The following is a 19,327-nucleotide window of genomic DNA, read 5'->3' on the forward strand; positions in this document are numbered from 1 at the left end:
TTAAACTTAAACCATGATTTAATCTGGTTTTAAAGTTAAACCTTGTTGGTGTCAAATGCGTCAAATGCCTCTCGTGGGAGCAGCTGATAGAGTCCCCCCCAGCTGAAAGCAGCCCACCCCACCAGCCAGAGGGTCCAGGACCATAGGGACTGCAGTGGAGGAAGGCTGCCTTAACACCCTGCACAATGGCACCCAGTACACAGAAGTTAGACAGGACCAGTCAGCCCATCACCTGGGGCCTCATTTATTATTGTGGATACACGCTTTTTTACACGCTCTTTCCCCCATTTTGTGCGTACGCACTTTTCTCCGCCTAATTTGGGATCTATCAAACCAAAACTTGTCGGGAGTAAGAGCAAAAATTAACGACCAGTCTGACCATGGCGTACCGGCATTTACACGCTTTTTGAAGAACAAGAGGAATTGGCGACGCCGCTGCAGAGTCAGAGAACTGCAGTATGCGAGGGAGAGAGGAGCGCGGACACTGTTTGAAGTAGTGGTGGTGATGATGACCCCCTCCCCCCCACCCCCCCCCCCCACCACCGCCACCACCACCACCACCGCACACGTGTTGACGTCGGCACTTTACATGAAAAGCACAGCGACTCTGATTTTTCCCCTGTGCATTTACACTAGTTTGCTCCTAAATACTGGCTTTATAAAACGAATTTCGTTTTCTTTTGATATCATATTGATATTTTTCCCCTGCATGTAGGCTACACCTCTTCCACAACCCAGTCTGTCCAGTCTGGAAAATAATTTCTGCGACGTGCGTGTGTTACGTAGCCAGACTGGACACACACAAGCAAGCAGCAAGCACAATAATGTCGGCGCAAATCAAAGCAAATGAGAAAACATGATCGATATTTTTTGTGTGAATAATATTTATTGTATTTAACAAAACTGGGTGCTGCCCAACATCATTTTAGGAAAAGTCACAGACTGGTGGACTTCAATGTTTTTTTGTTTTTTTTTTAAATATATAGCTATGCACAAATGAAAATCAAATCTTCCAGTGAACGGAAGTTGGGGGTTAGTGGAAAGGGGTGCAAAGTACTGACTGGCAGTGGAAACCCTGCTTTAAATTATTATGACATAATCTAAAATAAGGGGCAGAATAAATATGATTCTTCTTCTTTCTGTTCTGTTTCATTTAGATTTGGGAGGTTTTTTTGTTTTTATTGTAGCCTTTCAATGCAAGATGATGTTTCTGACTGATATTGCCGTGTTACCGTGTATCTCGCTTTCAGAGAAATTCCGCTTCTTTCTCCGCTCTCCGTCCGTCTGTTGTCTTCACCGTCTTCCACTGACGTCATTCCACACGTTTCCAGAGTGCACATGGCTACTTAATATGCACGTAACTGATTTGCATTGACCACATATGGTTGCGTGGGGCCGTTTAGGGGGCTGGGTATGAGGCGTGTTCTCATCCACGCTTTTCTCAGGTCCGGTGTGATCTATCAAGGGAAATACCGTGCAGCCGTGTGTACGCGGAGTTTGATAGATCTGAAAAGAGTGTATATTTTTTGGTCGTAGAAAAGCGTGGATGAGAACACGCCTCATACCCAGCCCCCTAAACAGCCCCACGCAACCATATGTGGTCAATGCAAATCAGTTACGTGCATATTAAGTAGCCATGTGCACTCTGGAAACGTGTGGAATGACGTCAGTGGAAGACGGTGAAGACAACAGACGGACGGAGAGCGGAGAAAGAAGCGGAATTTCTCTGAAAGCGAGATACACGGTAACACGGCAATATCAGTCAGAAACATCATCTTGCATTGAAAGGCTTCAATAAAAACAAAAAACTCCCAAATCTAAATGAAACAGAACAGAAAGAAGAAGAATCATATTTATTCTGCCCCTTATTTTAGATTATGTCATAATAATTTAAAGCAGAGTTTCCACTGCCAGTCAGTACTTTGCACCCCTTTCCACTAACCCCCAACTTCCGTTCACTGGAAGACTTTGATTTTCATTTGTGCATAGCTATAGCCTATATTTAAAAAAAAACAAAAAAAAAAACATTGAAGTCCACCAGTCTGTGACTTTTCCTAAAATGATGTTGGGCAGCACCCAGTTTTGTTAAATACAATAAATATTATTCACACAAAAAATATGGATCATGTTTTCTCATTTGCTTTGATTTGCGCCGACATTATTGGGCTTGCTGCTTGCTTGTGTGTGTCCAGTCTGGCTACGTAACACACGCACGTCGCAGAAATTATTTTCCAGACTGGACAGACGGGTTGTGGAAGAGGTGTAGCCTACATGCAGGGGAAAAATATCAATATGATATCAAAAGAAAACGAAATTCGTTTTATAAAGCCAGTATTTAGGAGCAAATGCACAGGGGAAAAATCTGAGTCGCTGTGCTTTTCATGTAAAGTGCCGACGTCAACACGTGTGCGGTGGTGGTGGTGGTGGTGGTGGGGGGGGGGTCATCATCACCACCACTTGCTACTTCAAACAGTGTCCGCGCTCCTCTCTCCCTCGCACACTGCAGTTCTCTGACTCTGCAGCGGCGTCGCCAATTCCTCCTGTTCTTCAAAAAGCGTGTAAATGCCGGTACGCCATGGTCGGACTGGTCGTAAATTTTTGCTCTTACTCCCGACAAGTTTTGGTTTGATAGATCCCAAATTAGGCGGAGAAAAGTGCGTACGCACAAAATGGGGGAAAGAGCGTGTAAAAAAGCGTGTATCCACAATGATAAATGAGGCCCCTGGGGCCTCATTTATCAAAGAGCGTGTAAAAGTCCTCTTAAATTTTCAGTACGACGGAAAGGCAAAATGTGCGTACGACCAAAAAATATACACTCTTTTCAGATCTATCAAACTCCGCGTACACACGGCTGCACGGTATTTCCCTTGATAGATCACACCGGACCTGAGAAAAGCGTGGATGAGAACACGCCTCATACCCAGCCCCCTCAACGGCCCCACGCAACCATATGTGGTCAATGCAAATCAGTTACGTGCATATTAAGTAGCCATGTGCACTCTGGAAACCTGTGGAATGACGTCAGTGGAAGACGGTGAAGACAACAGACGGACGGAGAGCGGAGGAAGAAGCGGAATTTCTCTGAAAGCGAGATACACGGTAACACGGCAATATCAGTCAGAAACATCATCTTGCATTGAAAGGCTACAATAAAAACAAAAAACTCCCAAATCTAAATGAAACAGAACAGAAAGAAGAAGAATCATATTTATTCTGCCCCTTATTTTAGATTATGTCATAATAATTTAATGCAGGGTTTCCACTGCCAGTCAGTACTTTGCACCCCTTTCCACTAACCCCCAACTTCCGTTCACTGGAAGACTTTGACTTTCATTTGTGCATAGCTATATATTAAAAAAAAACATTGAAGTCCACCAGTCTGTGACTTTTCCTAAAATGATGTTGGGCAGCACCCAGTTTTGTTAAATACAATAAATATTATTCACACAAAAAATATCGATCATGTTTTCTCATTTGCTTTGATTTGCGCCGACATTATTGTGCTTGCTGCTTGCTTTGTGTGTGTCCAGTCTGGCTACGTAACACACGCACGTCGCAGAAATTATTTTCCAGACTGGACAGACGGGTTGTGGAAGAGGTGTAGCCTACATGCAGGGGGAAATATCAATATGATATCAAAAGAAAACGAAATTCGTTTTATAAAGCCAGTATTTAGGAGCAAACTAGTGTAAATGCACAGGGGAAAAATCTGAGTCGCTGTGCTTTTCATGTAAAGTGCCGACGTCAACACGTGTGCGGTGGTGGTGGTGGTGTGGGAGGGTGGGGGGGGGGGGGGGGGGGGTGGGGGTCATCATCACCACCACTACTTGCTACTTCAAACAGTGTCCGCGCTCCTCTCTCCCTCGCATACTGCAGTTCTCTGACTCTGCAGCGGTGTCGCCAATTCCTCTTGTTCTTCAAAAAGCGTGTAAATGCCGGTACGCCATGGTCGGACTGGTCGTAAATTTTTGCTCTTACTCCCGACAAGTTTTGGTTTGATAGATCCCAAATTAGGCGGAGAAAAGTGCGTACGCACAAAATGGGGGAAAGAGCGTGTAAAAAAGCGTGTATCCACAATGATAAATGAGGCCCCTGGTCCGTTCAACAAATCAGTTTATGCTACTGTGATTTATGTAGCCTAGTTAAATACTACAGTAATCATCATAGTGTATTGGCAGGAAAGACCATTTAAATCTGTATCAAATATCGATTAATGAATTAATCGATAATTTGCATGTTGGTCTTGGTTAAGTACCACCTTGAAAAAAAAAACAATGTTTTGTTGCTTAAGCTATTCAGTCATTCAATGGTATACTAAAGTCCATGTGAAAAAAATGCTTCTCACTGTTCTCAGGTCAAATATTTATATGCGATTAAAATGCAATTAATTAATTACAAAGCCTCTAATTAATTAGATTAATTGTTTTAATTGAGTCCTGGCCCTATTACACAAGATAAACACACACACACACACACACACACACACACAGTTAACCTAATGTGGTTACAGCTCCTCCATATCAGTGCTTATAGAAAGATGATCATGTGTCTGTCTGATCAGCTCTGTCTTGACCTTAAGATCGTGGGTTTGATTCCCATGTTGACAGAGATGGCACAACCGGCAGTAGCCCCGTGGCCCATTCAAAATTTCCCGAGAGGAAATTTTCTAGTTTGTTATTTGCTATTTGCTATTTTCTATTGTCTATATTCTATTTTTGTGTGATATGTGGTTCCTGAGATGTCCTGCGTATGATCATTGTAGTAGTTACTTCTCATGTTATACTTATCATGAGGGAGTCCTACTGTTGGATTATATGCATGTTTGGTCTTCTATATATTGTTAACTTTTCCATGTTTTGTGGTTGGATTGTTCCTTATCTAGCTCAAGGTTATAGGTAATTGAACTTTAAATATGTTAAATCTTTAAACATGAGTAAAATATATAAAATGTAAAAAATGTGATAACCTTGTCCTAGACTTTGAAAATTAGCCATCCTATTACTAGAGGCGCCTCTAATTCATTAGATCTGTATGATGGCCAGTCGGCCTGATGGGTGTTGGTCTATTTAATTATGATGGAGTTTTTGACTGATTTTTGTATGTTTTGGTTTTGCACAAAGATGTGTTTCTGACTTATACATTCCCTTTACCATGTGACTCACCATGTGACCCTCAGGGGCAGGTTTAAAAACGGGGCGTCTGATGTGTATCAGTCAGTCTGATGAAGAGCTATGAGCTCGAAATGTTACTATTGATGTGCTAATAAATATGCACATAAGGGAGCTATTGTGTGCGGTCTCCTTCTTTTGCCTTTCCTGTCTACTATTTTGAGGCCAGCACCTTTTGAACTGGATGTGCGCGACCGTGTCTACTCTTTGAGCTCTATGTATGTAACATTTTGGAGGAACTATGGTGACCGTGGAAGGACACTTGACTATGACATCAACAGGATGTAATACATTTAACACACAGACCTTGTCCTTTGTCATGTTAGCCATTTACCTGATGAAGACCCTCCGGGGCTGAAACATTGTCTCCATTCGCTTCACCTCAAGGCAAGGTTGGTGCTCATGACCATAAAGGACTCTGTGTCTCTACAATGATGTCCAAACATAAAAGAAATAAAATCTGTTAAGTATTTTTAATAGACCTGGTTTATCTTCTCAGGAAACCTTGCAACCTGAATTGAAAGATAAATAAATAAATAAATAAATAAAACGATCTATCAAGCATTTGTAAAGAAACCAATCACAGTCCCACTACACTTATCCAGGAGGGTAAATAAAAAAAATTACGAAAAGAAAATTCATGGTGATTGTTGGAAACCACCTTACAGACCTGAGTGTTTCTTTTATTCTGTGGCTCAGGGAGAAGAGAAATGTTGGAGAGAGTGTGTAAACATGTTGTGAGGCAGAGACTGTGTGTGTGGATTGCATAGAGGCGAACAGAGATATAACCTTTGTTTATGAGTGCAGGCGGGCCTGCTGACAGTGTGTATAAGTCAAGCGAGGCCGGCCCACTCTGAGATCTACTGGCACGCATTAATCAAGCACCAGGGGAGGAGACAAACGCCTCAGCACACCTCTGCAGGACTTTCTAACCAGAGGGGGGGAAATGACCACAAGGTTATTGTACCTCCACAAGACAGAGTCACACTTTTGATTCTGACACTACTGCGCTGAACTGCCTCTCTATAAATGTCGACTAACTGTGAACCACAAGGAAGACGGCAATAGACTGTTTAACGTCAGAGATCGCTTCGTCTGGAGTCATTTCCCAGCATGAGTTATTACTGCAATAATATCCAAGAGTGCGTCCTTCAGGGTGATTATGGCTGCGACAGTGATGCAGTAGATAAGAAGCGCAGATGGGGATTGTGGGTTATTATTGCTGTTTTACAACTGGTAAAAAGACAACTTAGGAAGGGAACTAATTGAGAGTTTCTCTGTATATTACTTAAGAGCACAGTTGATTCATTCTTTGAATTCATGGGTTGAGAGTGTCTTTTTGTACTCTTAATATCAATATTATTTATGAAAAGATAAAAAATAAAGATTGCAAGAGATAAAAGGGAAACGATCTTCTGTATTAAAAAAGAGCATTTTATTAAAACAAAATGCTTATTTACAAGGCAAGAGATAATACCTCTGTTGGAAAAGGCTTTGTACCTTTACAAAAAGGAGAGGAATATGCATACACAGCCAGCTTGGGAATGATATTTGCATTACAGCAGTTTTAGCTTATAACAGTGTCAATTCCACCTTGAAGTTCAACTTTGTCACAACGGGCCTGATGGAAAGACAAAACAAATCCAAAGTAAAATGGCTTTCTGAATAGTCAGACATCTTAATAGAGTTCAAGCAGTGGGTATAAAAAATGAAAGAACATCTATTATTCACAGGACAACAAAATTCCCCATTCGGCAGGGATGGAGAAAGAAGCTACACAGTTTTCTGCTTAAATAAAAATCCAAAATTTGAAGGACAAAATAGTTTTAGATGCAGCTGAAGCACATGACAGGATGTTCCCATCTCATAAGTTTAAAAAAAAATCCATTAGCTTGAGTGAGTGGCTCATTATGATACCTACACCAATATTTGTACAGCCCTCTCGTCAAGTTAAAGACAGGATGACTGGCATCGTAGATAAGACTCCTTGTCATTTTGTTATAAAAATAAATATAAGTCGAAGGAGGAATTGTGTTTTCATAAAAAGGTCATCTATCAGTCCAGGTATGGGTATTCAAATTACTGGCAGGCCCCGTTTACACTGCCACTGTGACAGTCAGGGTCATTGTTTCAACTTGATTCTTCTCAGCCAACGGATTCAGTGTACTGTGATTGAGTCCGACACGTTCGTGTGGTTTCCATCACAAATGAAAAACAACACACATTTAACAGCTGCTGTCCGTTTGTCACGCGTTTAAATAAAAAAACAAAACAAAAAACGGACAAAAAGACCTCGTCTCGCCCTGCTCACTCTCCTCAACCTTTCTCAGAGCCAGGGGTGCCAGGCGGGGTCCATGCGGCACAGATTGTCCAGGCTGTTTGCTGCGGCCACCAGGGTGTTGACTTTACTCTCCCCTCCCTCGAACTGAGCCAAGTTATGAAGGCGGGTCATGATGGCAGTGACAGCCTTCTGGACCAGTGAGACCAACTGCTGGGAGTCCATGTTCTCTGGCTGGCCGGCGGGGGACAAGGGCATGGACGTGTCCTCTTGGGTCTTCTTGTGCCACGCAATGATCTCGTCGCGAAGGACGGCCTTCAGGATGCCGTCCACCTGTCAGACGCAGAGGAAACAAAGACGTGAATTTCTAGAACTAATGTTGCAAAGGTAAGTAGAACAAAATTTAATTTAACATTTTGTCTGTAGCTGGTTCCACAGTCACCGCTCGTGTTGAGACACTTCTCAGCTTGTGTGGTTTTTTGATTCAGGACAAAATGTGCCTGCAAGAGCTACTGTTTTCTTCATCTCATCAAACTCGTCACAAAAAAATGTGAAAATGTGATTATGTTGCTGTTGCTACAAAATAATGATGACAAATGCATCTGGAGGGGGAAAAAAGTCTGGAAAAATATTACTAACTTAATTTAAGGCCAGTCTTTTTACCCAATTCAATCTGTTTTGACAACAACACAAAAATTAAATATTTTCCATATTGTGCATTTTAGTTAATTGTTGACCTTGGAAACAGAGTTTTGGACGTCCCAAAACTAATAAACTAAAGACAAAAAACATCTTCCTCTACCAAACCTCACGGTCCCTTAGAGGTTGTACTCAATAGATGGAGAGTGTGTTTGATTTAAACAGGCGGGATTACAGTTCCCACAAAACACAACTCAAGTTTCATACAACTGAGAACAACCACAAGATGTTGTTGAAAAGCAGCAGAGAAAGTGTGGACCTTAGTGGCTATTGCTGTAAAAACATTTACCACTTTTTCACATATTGTTTTATACTTCAGCAAATATTGCAAAACTCCAGAGGTACATAAACCTCTGCAGTACAACTATATAGGTGGCAACTAATGCATTAATCTGCTCATGAGGTCCCTAGCCAATTTGGTAAGCGCTGCATCTATCTGATTATGTGTCAAGGAATGCTGTTTATATACACTAGGTCTGCCAGTCTCCTGGGCACTCTCCTAAGCCGTGTGTTCAAAATGCCCGTCATGGGAATGTGAGCAATTAAACACGATAAAGCCCCAGTTTATATGAAGCCATTTCCAATCTCAAACATACACATAAAACAAAGCTGTTAACTCCAATTAAGGATGTGTCAATCATTCTCGGGAAAATCTCTGTGTTGTTAAGAGCTCATTATGATGGCACAGAGCTGAAATACATAACCATCCAAACCATGACGGGCCTCAGCTCCAGCAATCATCACCTAACCAGGTACATGCTGTTCCTTACTCTTAGTTTAAGTGTTTATATGGTTTCAGGCAGCACTGGATTGTTTATATGGTTTAAGCCTCCACTATATTGAGTGAATGATTGTTGTGTGTTTGCCGTGTTCTCCTGGAAACGTCCATTTTCTCTGACCGCAAGAAACGCTGGCCTCCGGCACTGGTCCTCAACTTGCTCACATCATTGAGTGAGTGTTTATTTACATCTTAAGTGCTCCTGTTCCCTCCACACCGGCCAGACTTTAAGTACCAGCCGGAGCTATACATAGGCACCACACGCCTGTCATTACTGCCCTGCTGCAGATACATTATGCTACACCCGCACTCTGCTCCATTTTTCATTGCATTGTTTTGGTTGTGCCTCGGATAAAAGCACGGAGGAAGTTCACTCGGTTTAAGTCCAAAACAATACTGGGAAAAACTAGTTGTTAAGACGCCGCCTTAGCACAGAAACCCCAACTGCGTTTTATGTGGACATGCCTGATTAAAGCTCTGAGTATATAACAGCTGAAGTGCAAAAACAGTGGTTCAAACCCTCCATCTTCCACCAAGCCTCTTATTATATGGTTTATTCAATCTCTATGTTTATACGTGTAATAAGATGTTGTAATGGGATGTTGAAAACACTGGATGATCATAATAAAGTCACAAGCTCTTGCAGGGAAATTTACCTTGAAGTTGGGCTGTGCGAAGCAGCGCGCCACGGCAATCATGGAGGCGGTGAGCGGGCCCGACACGCCGATGGTGCTCAGGAACTCGGAGATGTTCGGTGTCAGGCGGAACGGAACGGGCCGATTGGCGTCCAGGTCGCCCGTGGCGTCGTTAATGTCAAAGCGGAAGTAGGAGACGTTGAGTTTTCCAGTGTCCTGGAACAGACAGTGGCTGTTAGAAGTCTGACAAATGAGGGTGTGAGGTGAACTGTACAGGTGAGGGTGACATTTTTTAATAAAGCATTGTTCAGAGGTATCAGCTCAGACAGCGAAACAGGAAAAAAAATATCTATAAATATTCCTCTACATTTTTCTCTCCCTGCGTTCTTAGTCCACGTGGGCCCTAGAAGAAAATGACTCTTCTTCTCCGGGAAGGCTATGGGAGTTACAAAACAAGCTCACGCCGACGAAATGGCTGCCGTTATTGATCCGCGTGCTCTAGACACAGTAACACGTCAAACTATCAGCAGCAGAACATCTATAATCCTCAATTCACTCCCACTCCCCTCTCCTCCGTCGCTCCCCCGCTGACTTAAATTTATACAGCCGAGTTTTCATCTTTAAGCCTGCATTTATGTGCGTGAGGACCGCTACACAAGCAGCCAGCGGGCAGATAAGCTCCCTTATATGAAAAGGTGAGTGGCTCTGACAGCTTTATAGCAGAGCATTTCATTCCAGCTCATGCTCCCTCTCCTCCTCTGCCTCTCCTCCCCTCCCCTCCTTCTCCTTAACCCCCCCCTCTTGTCTCCCTTTCCCTCTCTCCTACTGTGATTTGCTCCCCCGGGCCCCAGAGGAGGGCCTCGAGGCAGTGGGCTGAAACACCAGCCCCCATGAGGCTCCGATACGCCCACAGACAGCTGGATCTGGAGGAGGCGTTCAGAATGCTAAATCACCGGACTAGTGGCCAGCGACGGCTTCATTTTGGGGCTGGTGTGATGACGCAACAGTGATGTGTTGCCCCGTGGCTGTGAACTTGAGTGTGACAAATGACAGATACTCTGTGATTTTTAAGAACAAATGTCAAGTATCAGAGGAGATACAGAAACAATTCCACCGGGCAACTCGGCCGATTCCTCGAGAGATGAGACACCGCCTTATAAAGACGTAAGTTGAGAGAATAAAGGCTGAAACTGAATTAACACACAGCAGGTGCCCTGTGGACCGACGCCTCGCGGCATCACTCTGCTCTATGAGAGACAACTTAAAGGAATTTAAGGTGTCTGTTTAGATGGGGTTAAGCATGGTGCTACTGCTGCGATGTCCTGCCCTTGCACTCTCTCGCTATGTTTGTGTTTGTGTGTGCGTACACGCTCCGCACCGTAATCCTCCTGTGTCTAATGGGATCTGCGGAGTGGAACAGGCAGAGAGGGGGCTTAATACCAGCGCTTAGCTGCCCGGAGGAACGCCTGTCAGCAAAGGCCGATTAGGATCAGAGGGGAGGGGTGGCCGAATGACACAATCATCTTTAATAATGACTTTAAGAAAGCTGTCTGCGGACCCTGAGCACCAGACGGATGCATGTGGACTGAGGCACACAGACACACACACACACAAATATGGACTCTTTAAATTGAAACGTCTTTGATAGCTGTAGAGCAGAGGAACCGAGCAGAACGTTCTGTCAAAACATCCTCCGCATTGACAGTGACTGGCTCAGCGTGAATGTCACAGGGGAGAAAGGTAAATTCATACGGTCGGATACGAGGGGGGTAATGGAGATCTCTTAATGCATCTGTGAGAGTGTATATCTATTCAATTAGCTTCTGTCACATGGATCCCTCTTGCCCTTGACTGAGGGTTTTATCATGTTTCTGTTTGTGGACGTGTTTCCTACCTGTGCTATCTGCAGCATCTCAGGGTTGAGCCTGTTGAGGTGGAGCATGAACTCCGCCAGGCCGATGAGCGCCAGCTGGATGGTGAACATCTTTCTGAAGGTCCAGTAGTCGGTGGCGTTGGGGAAGGTGTGGAGGGCCCACTCCTTCAGCATGCTGCGAGGCACCATGTTGCCCTGCACCTCCTTCAGGATGTCACGCAGGACCTGGTAGTAGAGAAGAAGGAGGTAGAGGTGAGGTATGTGGCTGTGGCTGAGCTCCTACTGCTGAGCACATTCAGACTGGTTTTTACTAAATTATATAGTTATAGTTTAATATAATCTGGTGTCCACATTTCAGCACTTTGACATTTTCTTAATCCTAAAGCCAAAATTTGACAGTATTTTCCAGCTCTCTAAAATATCAACAATAATAACAATATGGCTTTTACATTTACATTTAATAAGATACCAAAGGGTTCTAATTACCACAATGTCACTTCCATCCATCATAGAGGAGGCCATACAACCAAGATGTTAAATTAAAATGAAGCAACCGGCCTAGTGGGCCTTCTTTTTTTTTCCGGATTGATCCTTTAGGGAATAGCCAGTCTCTGGGAGCAGCCACCACAATTTTACAGTTTGTGACCTTGAAGTGTTAGAAAATGACACAGCTAGTAGTGCGTTCAGCCAGTCGGGTGAAGGATTTGTGTTGATGGTTTTTAACGAGGAGCACATTATACGGTTGATGTAGTAGCTTGGCTGACAACCACTGATTAATACAGTTATGAGAGCAAATTAGAGCTATTCAGTGAAAAACCACAACACCACATTTGTTGATTTTAATTTTCTCAAATGAAATGAAAAATCAACTGTTCCCCCATGGGTTGAGAACACAAAACAAAAGCAATTACAAAAAAACTAATTGGACAATCTGAAAAATGAATCGTCACAAATCTGAAAACAGCTGTTTGTCTTAACTTTTCAAGAACTTACATTTGGAAACACGTGGTTTAAACAAGAAATTGCTAAACATGCTCATTAAGCCTTCTGTGGCTACTGTGACATGGCTACACAGTGCTACTCTTAAATTACAATTCAACCACCTTGACTGCATATTAATTCAGGGCATAGAAATGAGGTCACAACTTTACCAAGCATCGCTACTGTGCAAGTGGCATCTATGCTGTGTGAGAGTGTGTGTGTGTGTGTGTGTGTGTGTGTGTGTGTGTGTGTGTATGCAGATGTCTCCATACCTGGTGGCTGGCCTGGGTGCCTCTCGCCTGCACAGTGGCCAGACGATCATAATATCTGGAGATGGGGTTGTCATGTTCGATGCCCTTCTTGGCACAGCGCTGTTTATAGATTTCCACCAGTGACAGAGATGAGGGGTTGTCCTCGACCAGCCGCATCTGAGGCGACACTGCCACCACTCGGGGCACTGGAGAGATGGACGGAGAGGAAGAAGACAGGATACAGGTGGGAAAGAGATGGATAGGGGAAAGGCGATGAAATGAGGAAAAGGGAGAAGAAGAGAGGAGAGAGAGTGGCAGAAAGAAGAAGGCAACAAGAGGGAAAACAACCAAGTCAGTGACACGAGCTGTAAATACCTGGTTGCACCTACTAGTGAAAAGTCCCCGTTTAACCACAGTGTAAACCAGAGATCTAACCCTACAACTAAAACACTCCATGGCTGGGTAACAGCTGCACTGAAGATGTGCCATCCATCAATGCCAGGTAAGGTTAAAGACGGTAAAAAGGCTGTGTATGGGCTGCCCAGTGAAAGCAGTCTCAACATTTACATACACTGGCAACCCAAATCGAATCAATAGCAGCCATTTCAGTTGGGAGGAAATGGGTTGGAAGGGACTGTTGAATTCCCCTTCCATATTTCCCCTTAAACAAACCAATCAAGTGCATAAATGGAGAGTGGGCAAACATCTGGGTGGAGGCAAACCACAAGAGGATGACAAGAGAGGAAATAGCGCTTGAAAGCGAATTGAAATGTGTGTTTGTGTGTGAGTGGGACAGACGCGGCGAGAGAAAAGAAGAAAAATGAAAGGAGCTGGGCAGTGCCAACTATTCCCAGTGGACAAAAAGGCTGGCGATGGTGCTTCAAAAATAAATAAATGAAGATTTGATTTAAAACAAGAAAAATATGCCTAACAACCCTTGCCAGGTTCCGTTCATTGTCCCTATGTTTTGAAACTACATCTCTCTTCTCCCTAGTCCTACCAGTGAAGAAGAGGTGTCTCTTGGTGGTCTCCTTCCTCTTCTCCAGACAGGGGTTGAGGAGGCGCAGGAGCTGCAGGACCCTCTCTTCTCGTCGTGACTCGGTCAGGCAGGCGTCATTCATCACCAGGTAGGGGTAGATTTTGCCATTGTGACCGCGGATATAGAGACGGCGTGCCGCAGTATTGTGTTTCTGAACAATTTCCACTCTGGGCATGAACCTGGAAAAAGGTGCAGAGAAACAGAACTGAAGTAATAAATGGTGTTGGGGGGAATGACACAACAGTTCAGTTCTGTGATTCACTGTGATTCACTGCGCACTGTAGTGAGAACTTTGTGTTTCTGCGTCTAAAAATGATCAGGATTTATCAAATAAGGACTTAAAGTTTGGATTAAAATCACTAGATAATAAGCACGAGGCTTATACTTTGTAAGCATTGTTAATACTATTATATTCGTTTGCCTTTTAAAATCATTTACTGAGAAGTGAGAACGAGTACCTGGAGAAGAGAAAAGAGAATCTAAAATGTAATCTGTGCTTGATGGAGCAGAGCTGGTATTTGGCTCACTGCTGGTGTAAATTCACTCCCTGGTTTATTAGCCCCGGGTGTGTGCGTGTACAAAAGTCCTTTACCTTGCAATCTTGATGTAGTAGTGCGTGGGTTTGGGCATGAGGAATTCCCCGGGGATCTCCACCTCAGCCGTCTGCGCGGAGAAGTTGCTGAGGAAGCGGCATTTCTCCTCGATCAGGAAGAACTTGGGCAGCTGCTTCGTCTTGGCCTCCAGGATTTTGATCCACTTTTTCAGCTTGGAGATGAGATTGTGAAGCTTCATGGAGCCAGGCACGCTGAAGTCAAAGTCTGACGGGGAAGGAGAAGAAAAGTCATGGTTACAACAAAGATCTCATTATAACACTGGACTTTTTTAATCTCCAAAACTCTTCAAGTGTCTCCCACTCTTCTCACCTGTCTTTAAAATAAGGAATAAAAAAAAGGAGAAAAAATATATCACTTGTACATCAAATAGCTTTTAAATTACAAGGACCGGGTGAACTTAATGATTTGATATCAATGACTGAGAGAGCAGAATGTGAAATGAAAATTGGATGAAAAAAGGAACAGAAAACCACAGACAAAAGCATGTGCAGGCAGCTGGTGATTTGATAGTGGCCAGATGAAATCCTCAGGCTGGCTCAGGAGGTCTTTTCAGGAGGTCAATGTGATACACTTTTCCTTCTCTAATTCAACTATCCTCAAAAAAAAGCCCTTCAGCAAGACACTAACCCTCCAACTGCTCCACTGGAGCCGCCAACAATACAAGACCAACAGTAATGCAGCTCCCAGGTGTGTTTGTGTGTGACCTTTAACCTCCCCCACAGCTATGTGCTCCCATACTTGTGCTATAAATACCACTGTTTCTAAATAACCTTGCCAAATAAAATACTATAGATGGTTACAACACAGGCAAACTGGACACGCACATAGTACTGTCAAAATGTACGTTTAAAAAAAATCAAAAAGATTGAACTTGACAGCTTATTGGCCAGCTGATGTTTCTTTGGAGACAGTGCACTGGCTGTTTGAAACCACAAATGGTTAAGATTAATTAAAGTGTGATCTGGGTATTTACTTTCCTGTTATTTACCCAGTAACATGTACTAAGAACACCTTGTTATTCACAGCGATGGCCTGAGGGAGGGCAGCGGTTACACAAACTTACATCTGGGAAATGTCCATTATAAATATTGTGTTGCGCCGTTGGTCACTCCACTCCAGCCGTGTGGTGCAGTGCCTTGCTTAAGAGAACTTCATGGATAAGTTATTCATGGCAGGACGGCAGCACAAGGAGAGCTGTTTGCTCTATCGACTTAAAGCTCCCTGGCGGAGGGAAGGGAGCTGATTAAATTAGAGCTATAAAAATGAGAGTCTTAAAGTATTAAATTCCTGTTTCAAGTCACAACTTATATTGCACATAACATATTGTGATGAGCTGTAGCAATAACAACAGAAGGAGGGGAAGTGAGCCAGGCAGGTTTTCCATTTTAGAGAAAAGCCCCCAGGACATCTCTGTAACATGAATGTGCGCACACACTCGCACACAAACATCCACCTCTCCTATTTCAGTACACCCTGTTGTGCTGCCTGTTATAATGAATCCATGAAACTGCAAGGCCTTGCCATTTCAAACCCGTTCAATCTCTCCCAGAGTGAGACCTCCTAATACTTTAAATAAGCCCTTTAAAACAGCCAATGTTCTTTTCGGAGTGGCCCTATTTCGCTATCCGTCTGCCTGCAATTCACCTGCCTCGATACCAGAGGTAAAATTGAAACAGTCCTGAGAAATTGCAACCCGACAACAATTCAGCACCATAAAAGTGTATAATGCCTACAAATAGAAAAAGCGAGGCATGCTGCACTCCTTCAGAGGCATGAAGCAATATAGTAATATCATTCCATCTTTATTAGATATAAAGCATTTACCTGTTTATCTGGAGACGACTGCACATTGGACAGGCGTTATATTATTAGAACTCTGCCTGAAGATTTTAAGTAGCGAAGACTAAAATGTTTTGTAAAAACACAAACACACAAGTCTTTTCTGGGACAATTAGTGAACTATATTCCACTTGTATTGTGCTCTAAATGTGTCAGAGATAACTTGGGAGTGATCAGCTGCAACACTTCCGCAGTGTTTGTTAAAATCAGATCAGTGGTGCACGCTGCATGACACATTACATGTGAACAAATGATGCACACCCCACCCAACCTGAGGCCACTCAGTGAGGGGAAAAAAAACAATTCCTTGTTTCAGTTAAATCCAATTAGTAAAACTGACACACGCTGAAGTGCCTCCCTCAGGTCGCACTGCACTGCAAAGTGCTTTAGATTCTGCACATGATGCACAGATTGTAGCTACTTCAATTTCAGTATTTTACAATGTATCCACTGTCTCATTATGTTTAGGGTAATATTCTAAATTGTCATAATTAACCCTGTGATAGAAAATTTGTTTTCTTTGGACCTTGAGTCTTAAAGGTGTGACAATGTTAAAAGTACAGACAGGTGCTGTGAGGAACTGCAGAAGGACTCTGTAGTGAGTGCAATTTAGCTTGTAAGACCAGAGGAGAGTTATTTTCAGTCCCCGTGAACTCATCTTTGACCCCTGCTCTGTCAGCTAGCAGGGGGAACGGGATGCTGAGAGAAAGAGTGTGGTGTGGAAAGTAACCAGGCTGCTCTCTGACCTGTGTGTAGAAACCAGGGCTAATATTCTGCCCTACCTGGCTTGCCTGATGGACCACAGCAGAGAATCTGCTCTGCTGTACTAAATTATGGATTCAGACTCCGGGGGTGGGCCACCTCGGTATATAGAACCACCATTCCCCCATGGACTGCCCCGTTACCGAGTGGAGGATAGTATGTGTCCCACGAGCGCAGTGAGATGGAGTCGAGTCGACTTTATTATGTCTGATTGGTGGGTTGTGCTTCTGAGCATTTACAGGTCATGACAGCAGCGAGGGTGGGAGGAGAGGAGTTTCTGGCAATAAAAGTTCACATTCAGAGCTTCTGTCTGCTGACTGAATGACGGTACATAGGTCATAGGTACCGAGCCAAATTGCTAAACAGAATTATATTGATTTACATTTAACTATGTTAAATATAATTTTAGCATGACAAATGACTATTTAGGCCCACAATTCAAAATCCAAGAAACTTGCACTTTTTTTTTTTTTCAGAAAAAGCTCTTCTGACAAAAGTCTCTGGAACAGATCCACTGCTAAAACAGTAACTCATGCAAATAGCATTCGCCGTAATTGGATTTGAATGCCTCCCTGCTGCCAAATGTTATATGTGCAAACATAAACCCATATTTTCCGGCCCACAAACCCTGTGAAAGCGAGTGAGCCACTAACGTGGTGCGGGGAATGGGAGCTTGGCTGCTCAGCAGCTCTGTAAACCCTGTTTGTTCCGCTCTAGAAGGCTTGTGTGGTTTCAGTCTCTGTCGGCCCTGCTCCCACGTCGCCGTGGGGACAGCTGGGTAGCGATGGTCGGCAGGCACCCTGCGAGGCAGAAGCCCCGGTGACGCCTGGCTGCGTGAGCACAGCTGGCACTGCAACATCTGGTAAGATTCATCAGCACAGTGCTCACCGTGAGTCTCAATCAGTCTTGTTTGTGTTGCTCATGCAGTCAGTCCATGTGCTGTTCCCATGCTTTTGCCTGCTAATGTCATCACACCTGTCTTCATGTTTCCTCTTAGGCTCTCATTACTAATGTTACTTATGGTGGGTGATGAATTTTTCTCTGGCTGCTTCTTGTTCACTTGTTCTCCAAGTCCACAGCTCTACTGGCCACTCTCAGGACCAGTGGATGGGGAAAGCACAGTAGACACTGTTTACTACTCTGTGAATATGTATGTGCAGTCGGTCCATAGGAGAGGAGAGGAGCCAGCCAACAGGTTATGTGAACATTGAAAGCTGAAGGAGCTGCGGATGGTCCTCGTTTAAACCAGATCCAGTGGACTGTGTTCAACTCCCTTATGTAACGTAGGAAAACAGCCACGTGGCTTCCAAAAACAGGGGAATGATTGTTTTGAGAAAATGTCTCAGAGGGGGCCTTGGCTTTACAACAACTGCACCTGTCCTGTTGGATTCCACAGCTTGCGTATGAATCTGAACACACAGGCCAAGATACTGGAGGCTTCATCATTAACAAGCAGGCCTCACAAGAACATCCATGAATATCACAGACTTCTTTTTGCTTTCAAATGTGTTTATCCAAAACCCCAAACCTGGGGACAGACCAGAGAACTGCCTCTCACAGAGGACTGTCTTCCAACTCCTGATCTTTGATGCTGCATCAACATCAACAACACCTGAGAGATTACAAAGAATTGGAAAGTAGAAAATGTGCCATAAACGGGGAGTGTGGAGATTCAGCTGGATACAATTTGATATGATAATTCAATGTCGAGTAAAACAAAGACCAACAGATGTTCCTGATGAAAGCCCGGCATTAAAAACCCCTGGATTCACCAAGGATGATACGACAGCACAGCATGAATGGTTACTTGTAGGTAATTTGTTCCCAGCCATGTCTATGGTACGATGACTGATCGTGATTGTATTAAGAATATAATATTTACCCTGGTATTGTTTTGGACTAAAATATAGCAGGTGAATAAAGTGTTTAATCTCTGAGTCAGGTAGAAGTAAACTGATCCAGTATTTTGAAACTATATTCACTTTTGTTGTGGGCAAACAATCTATAAACAGTGCTTTTAATGCAGTGGTTTCCTGACAAAGAAGATAGAACAGCAGGCACAACCTGTAATGTAACAGCAGCTGACTGGGGGCTGGCAGTACTTAGTCTATAGCAATAGATACTTAAATTTACATGTCAGTATAAAGTGGCAAAAGTTGCCCAGTGCCAATATGGTGAAAATCACTTAACTTCCATCGCTATGGCCTTCAGGTGGACTTGGAGTCCATAAAACCTGCATTGGGAATCCATTTTACTCTGACTAGGGATGCACATGATTAACCGTTTAACCGTTAACCGATAACAAGAACTTTGACCGATTAATACTATCGGTTATTTATTTATTTTATTAGATCCTTATGTCGTCAACTCATGGGGGCGTGTCGACACGTGCAGAGTTCACGTGCCTTCA

General features: G+C 43.5%; 1 protein-coding gene across 1 annotated transcript in view; it reads right to left on the minus strand.

The window, feature by feature from the left end:
• Positions 1 to 6,581: 6,581 nt before the first annotated feature.
• The window catches only part of trrap (transformation/transcription domain-associated protein), a 94,509-nt gene continuing 81,763 nt past the window's right edge, over positions 6,582 to 19,327 (minus strand). Inside the window, exons 67-72 of the mRNA XM_085761863.1 lie at positions 14,295 to 14,520; positions 13,664 to 13,881; positions 12,685 to 12,869; positions 11,453 to 11,656; positions 9,580 to 9,774; positions 6,582 to 7,779 (exon numbers count right to left, since the gene is read on the minus strand). Coding sequence (XP_085617989.1) covers positions 7,495 to 7,779; positions 9,580 to 9,774; positions 11,453 to 11,656; positions 12,685 to 12,869; positions 13,664 to 13,881; positions 14,295 to 14,520 — 1,313 coding nt within the window. The 3' untranslated portion in view covers positions 6,582 to 7,494. The remainder of the gene's footprint in view (positions 7,780 to 9,579; positions 9,775 to 11,452; positions 11,657 to 12,684; positions 12,870 to 13,663; positions 13,882 to 14,294; positions 14,521 to 19,327) is intronic.

This window comes from Trachurus japonicus, chromosome 19 (genome assembly GCF_045865225.1).
Source record: "Trachurus japonicus isolate A0001 chromosome 19, Traja_1.0".
In the NCBI taxonomy this organism is placed as follows: domain Eukaryota; kingdom Metazoa; phylum Chordata; class Actinopteri; order Carangiformes; family Carangidae; genus Trachurus; species Trachurus japonicus.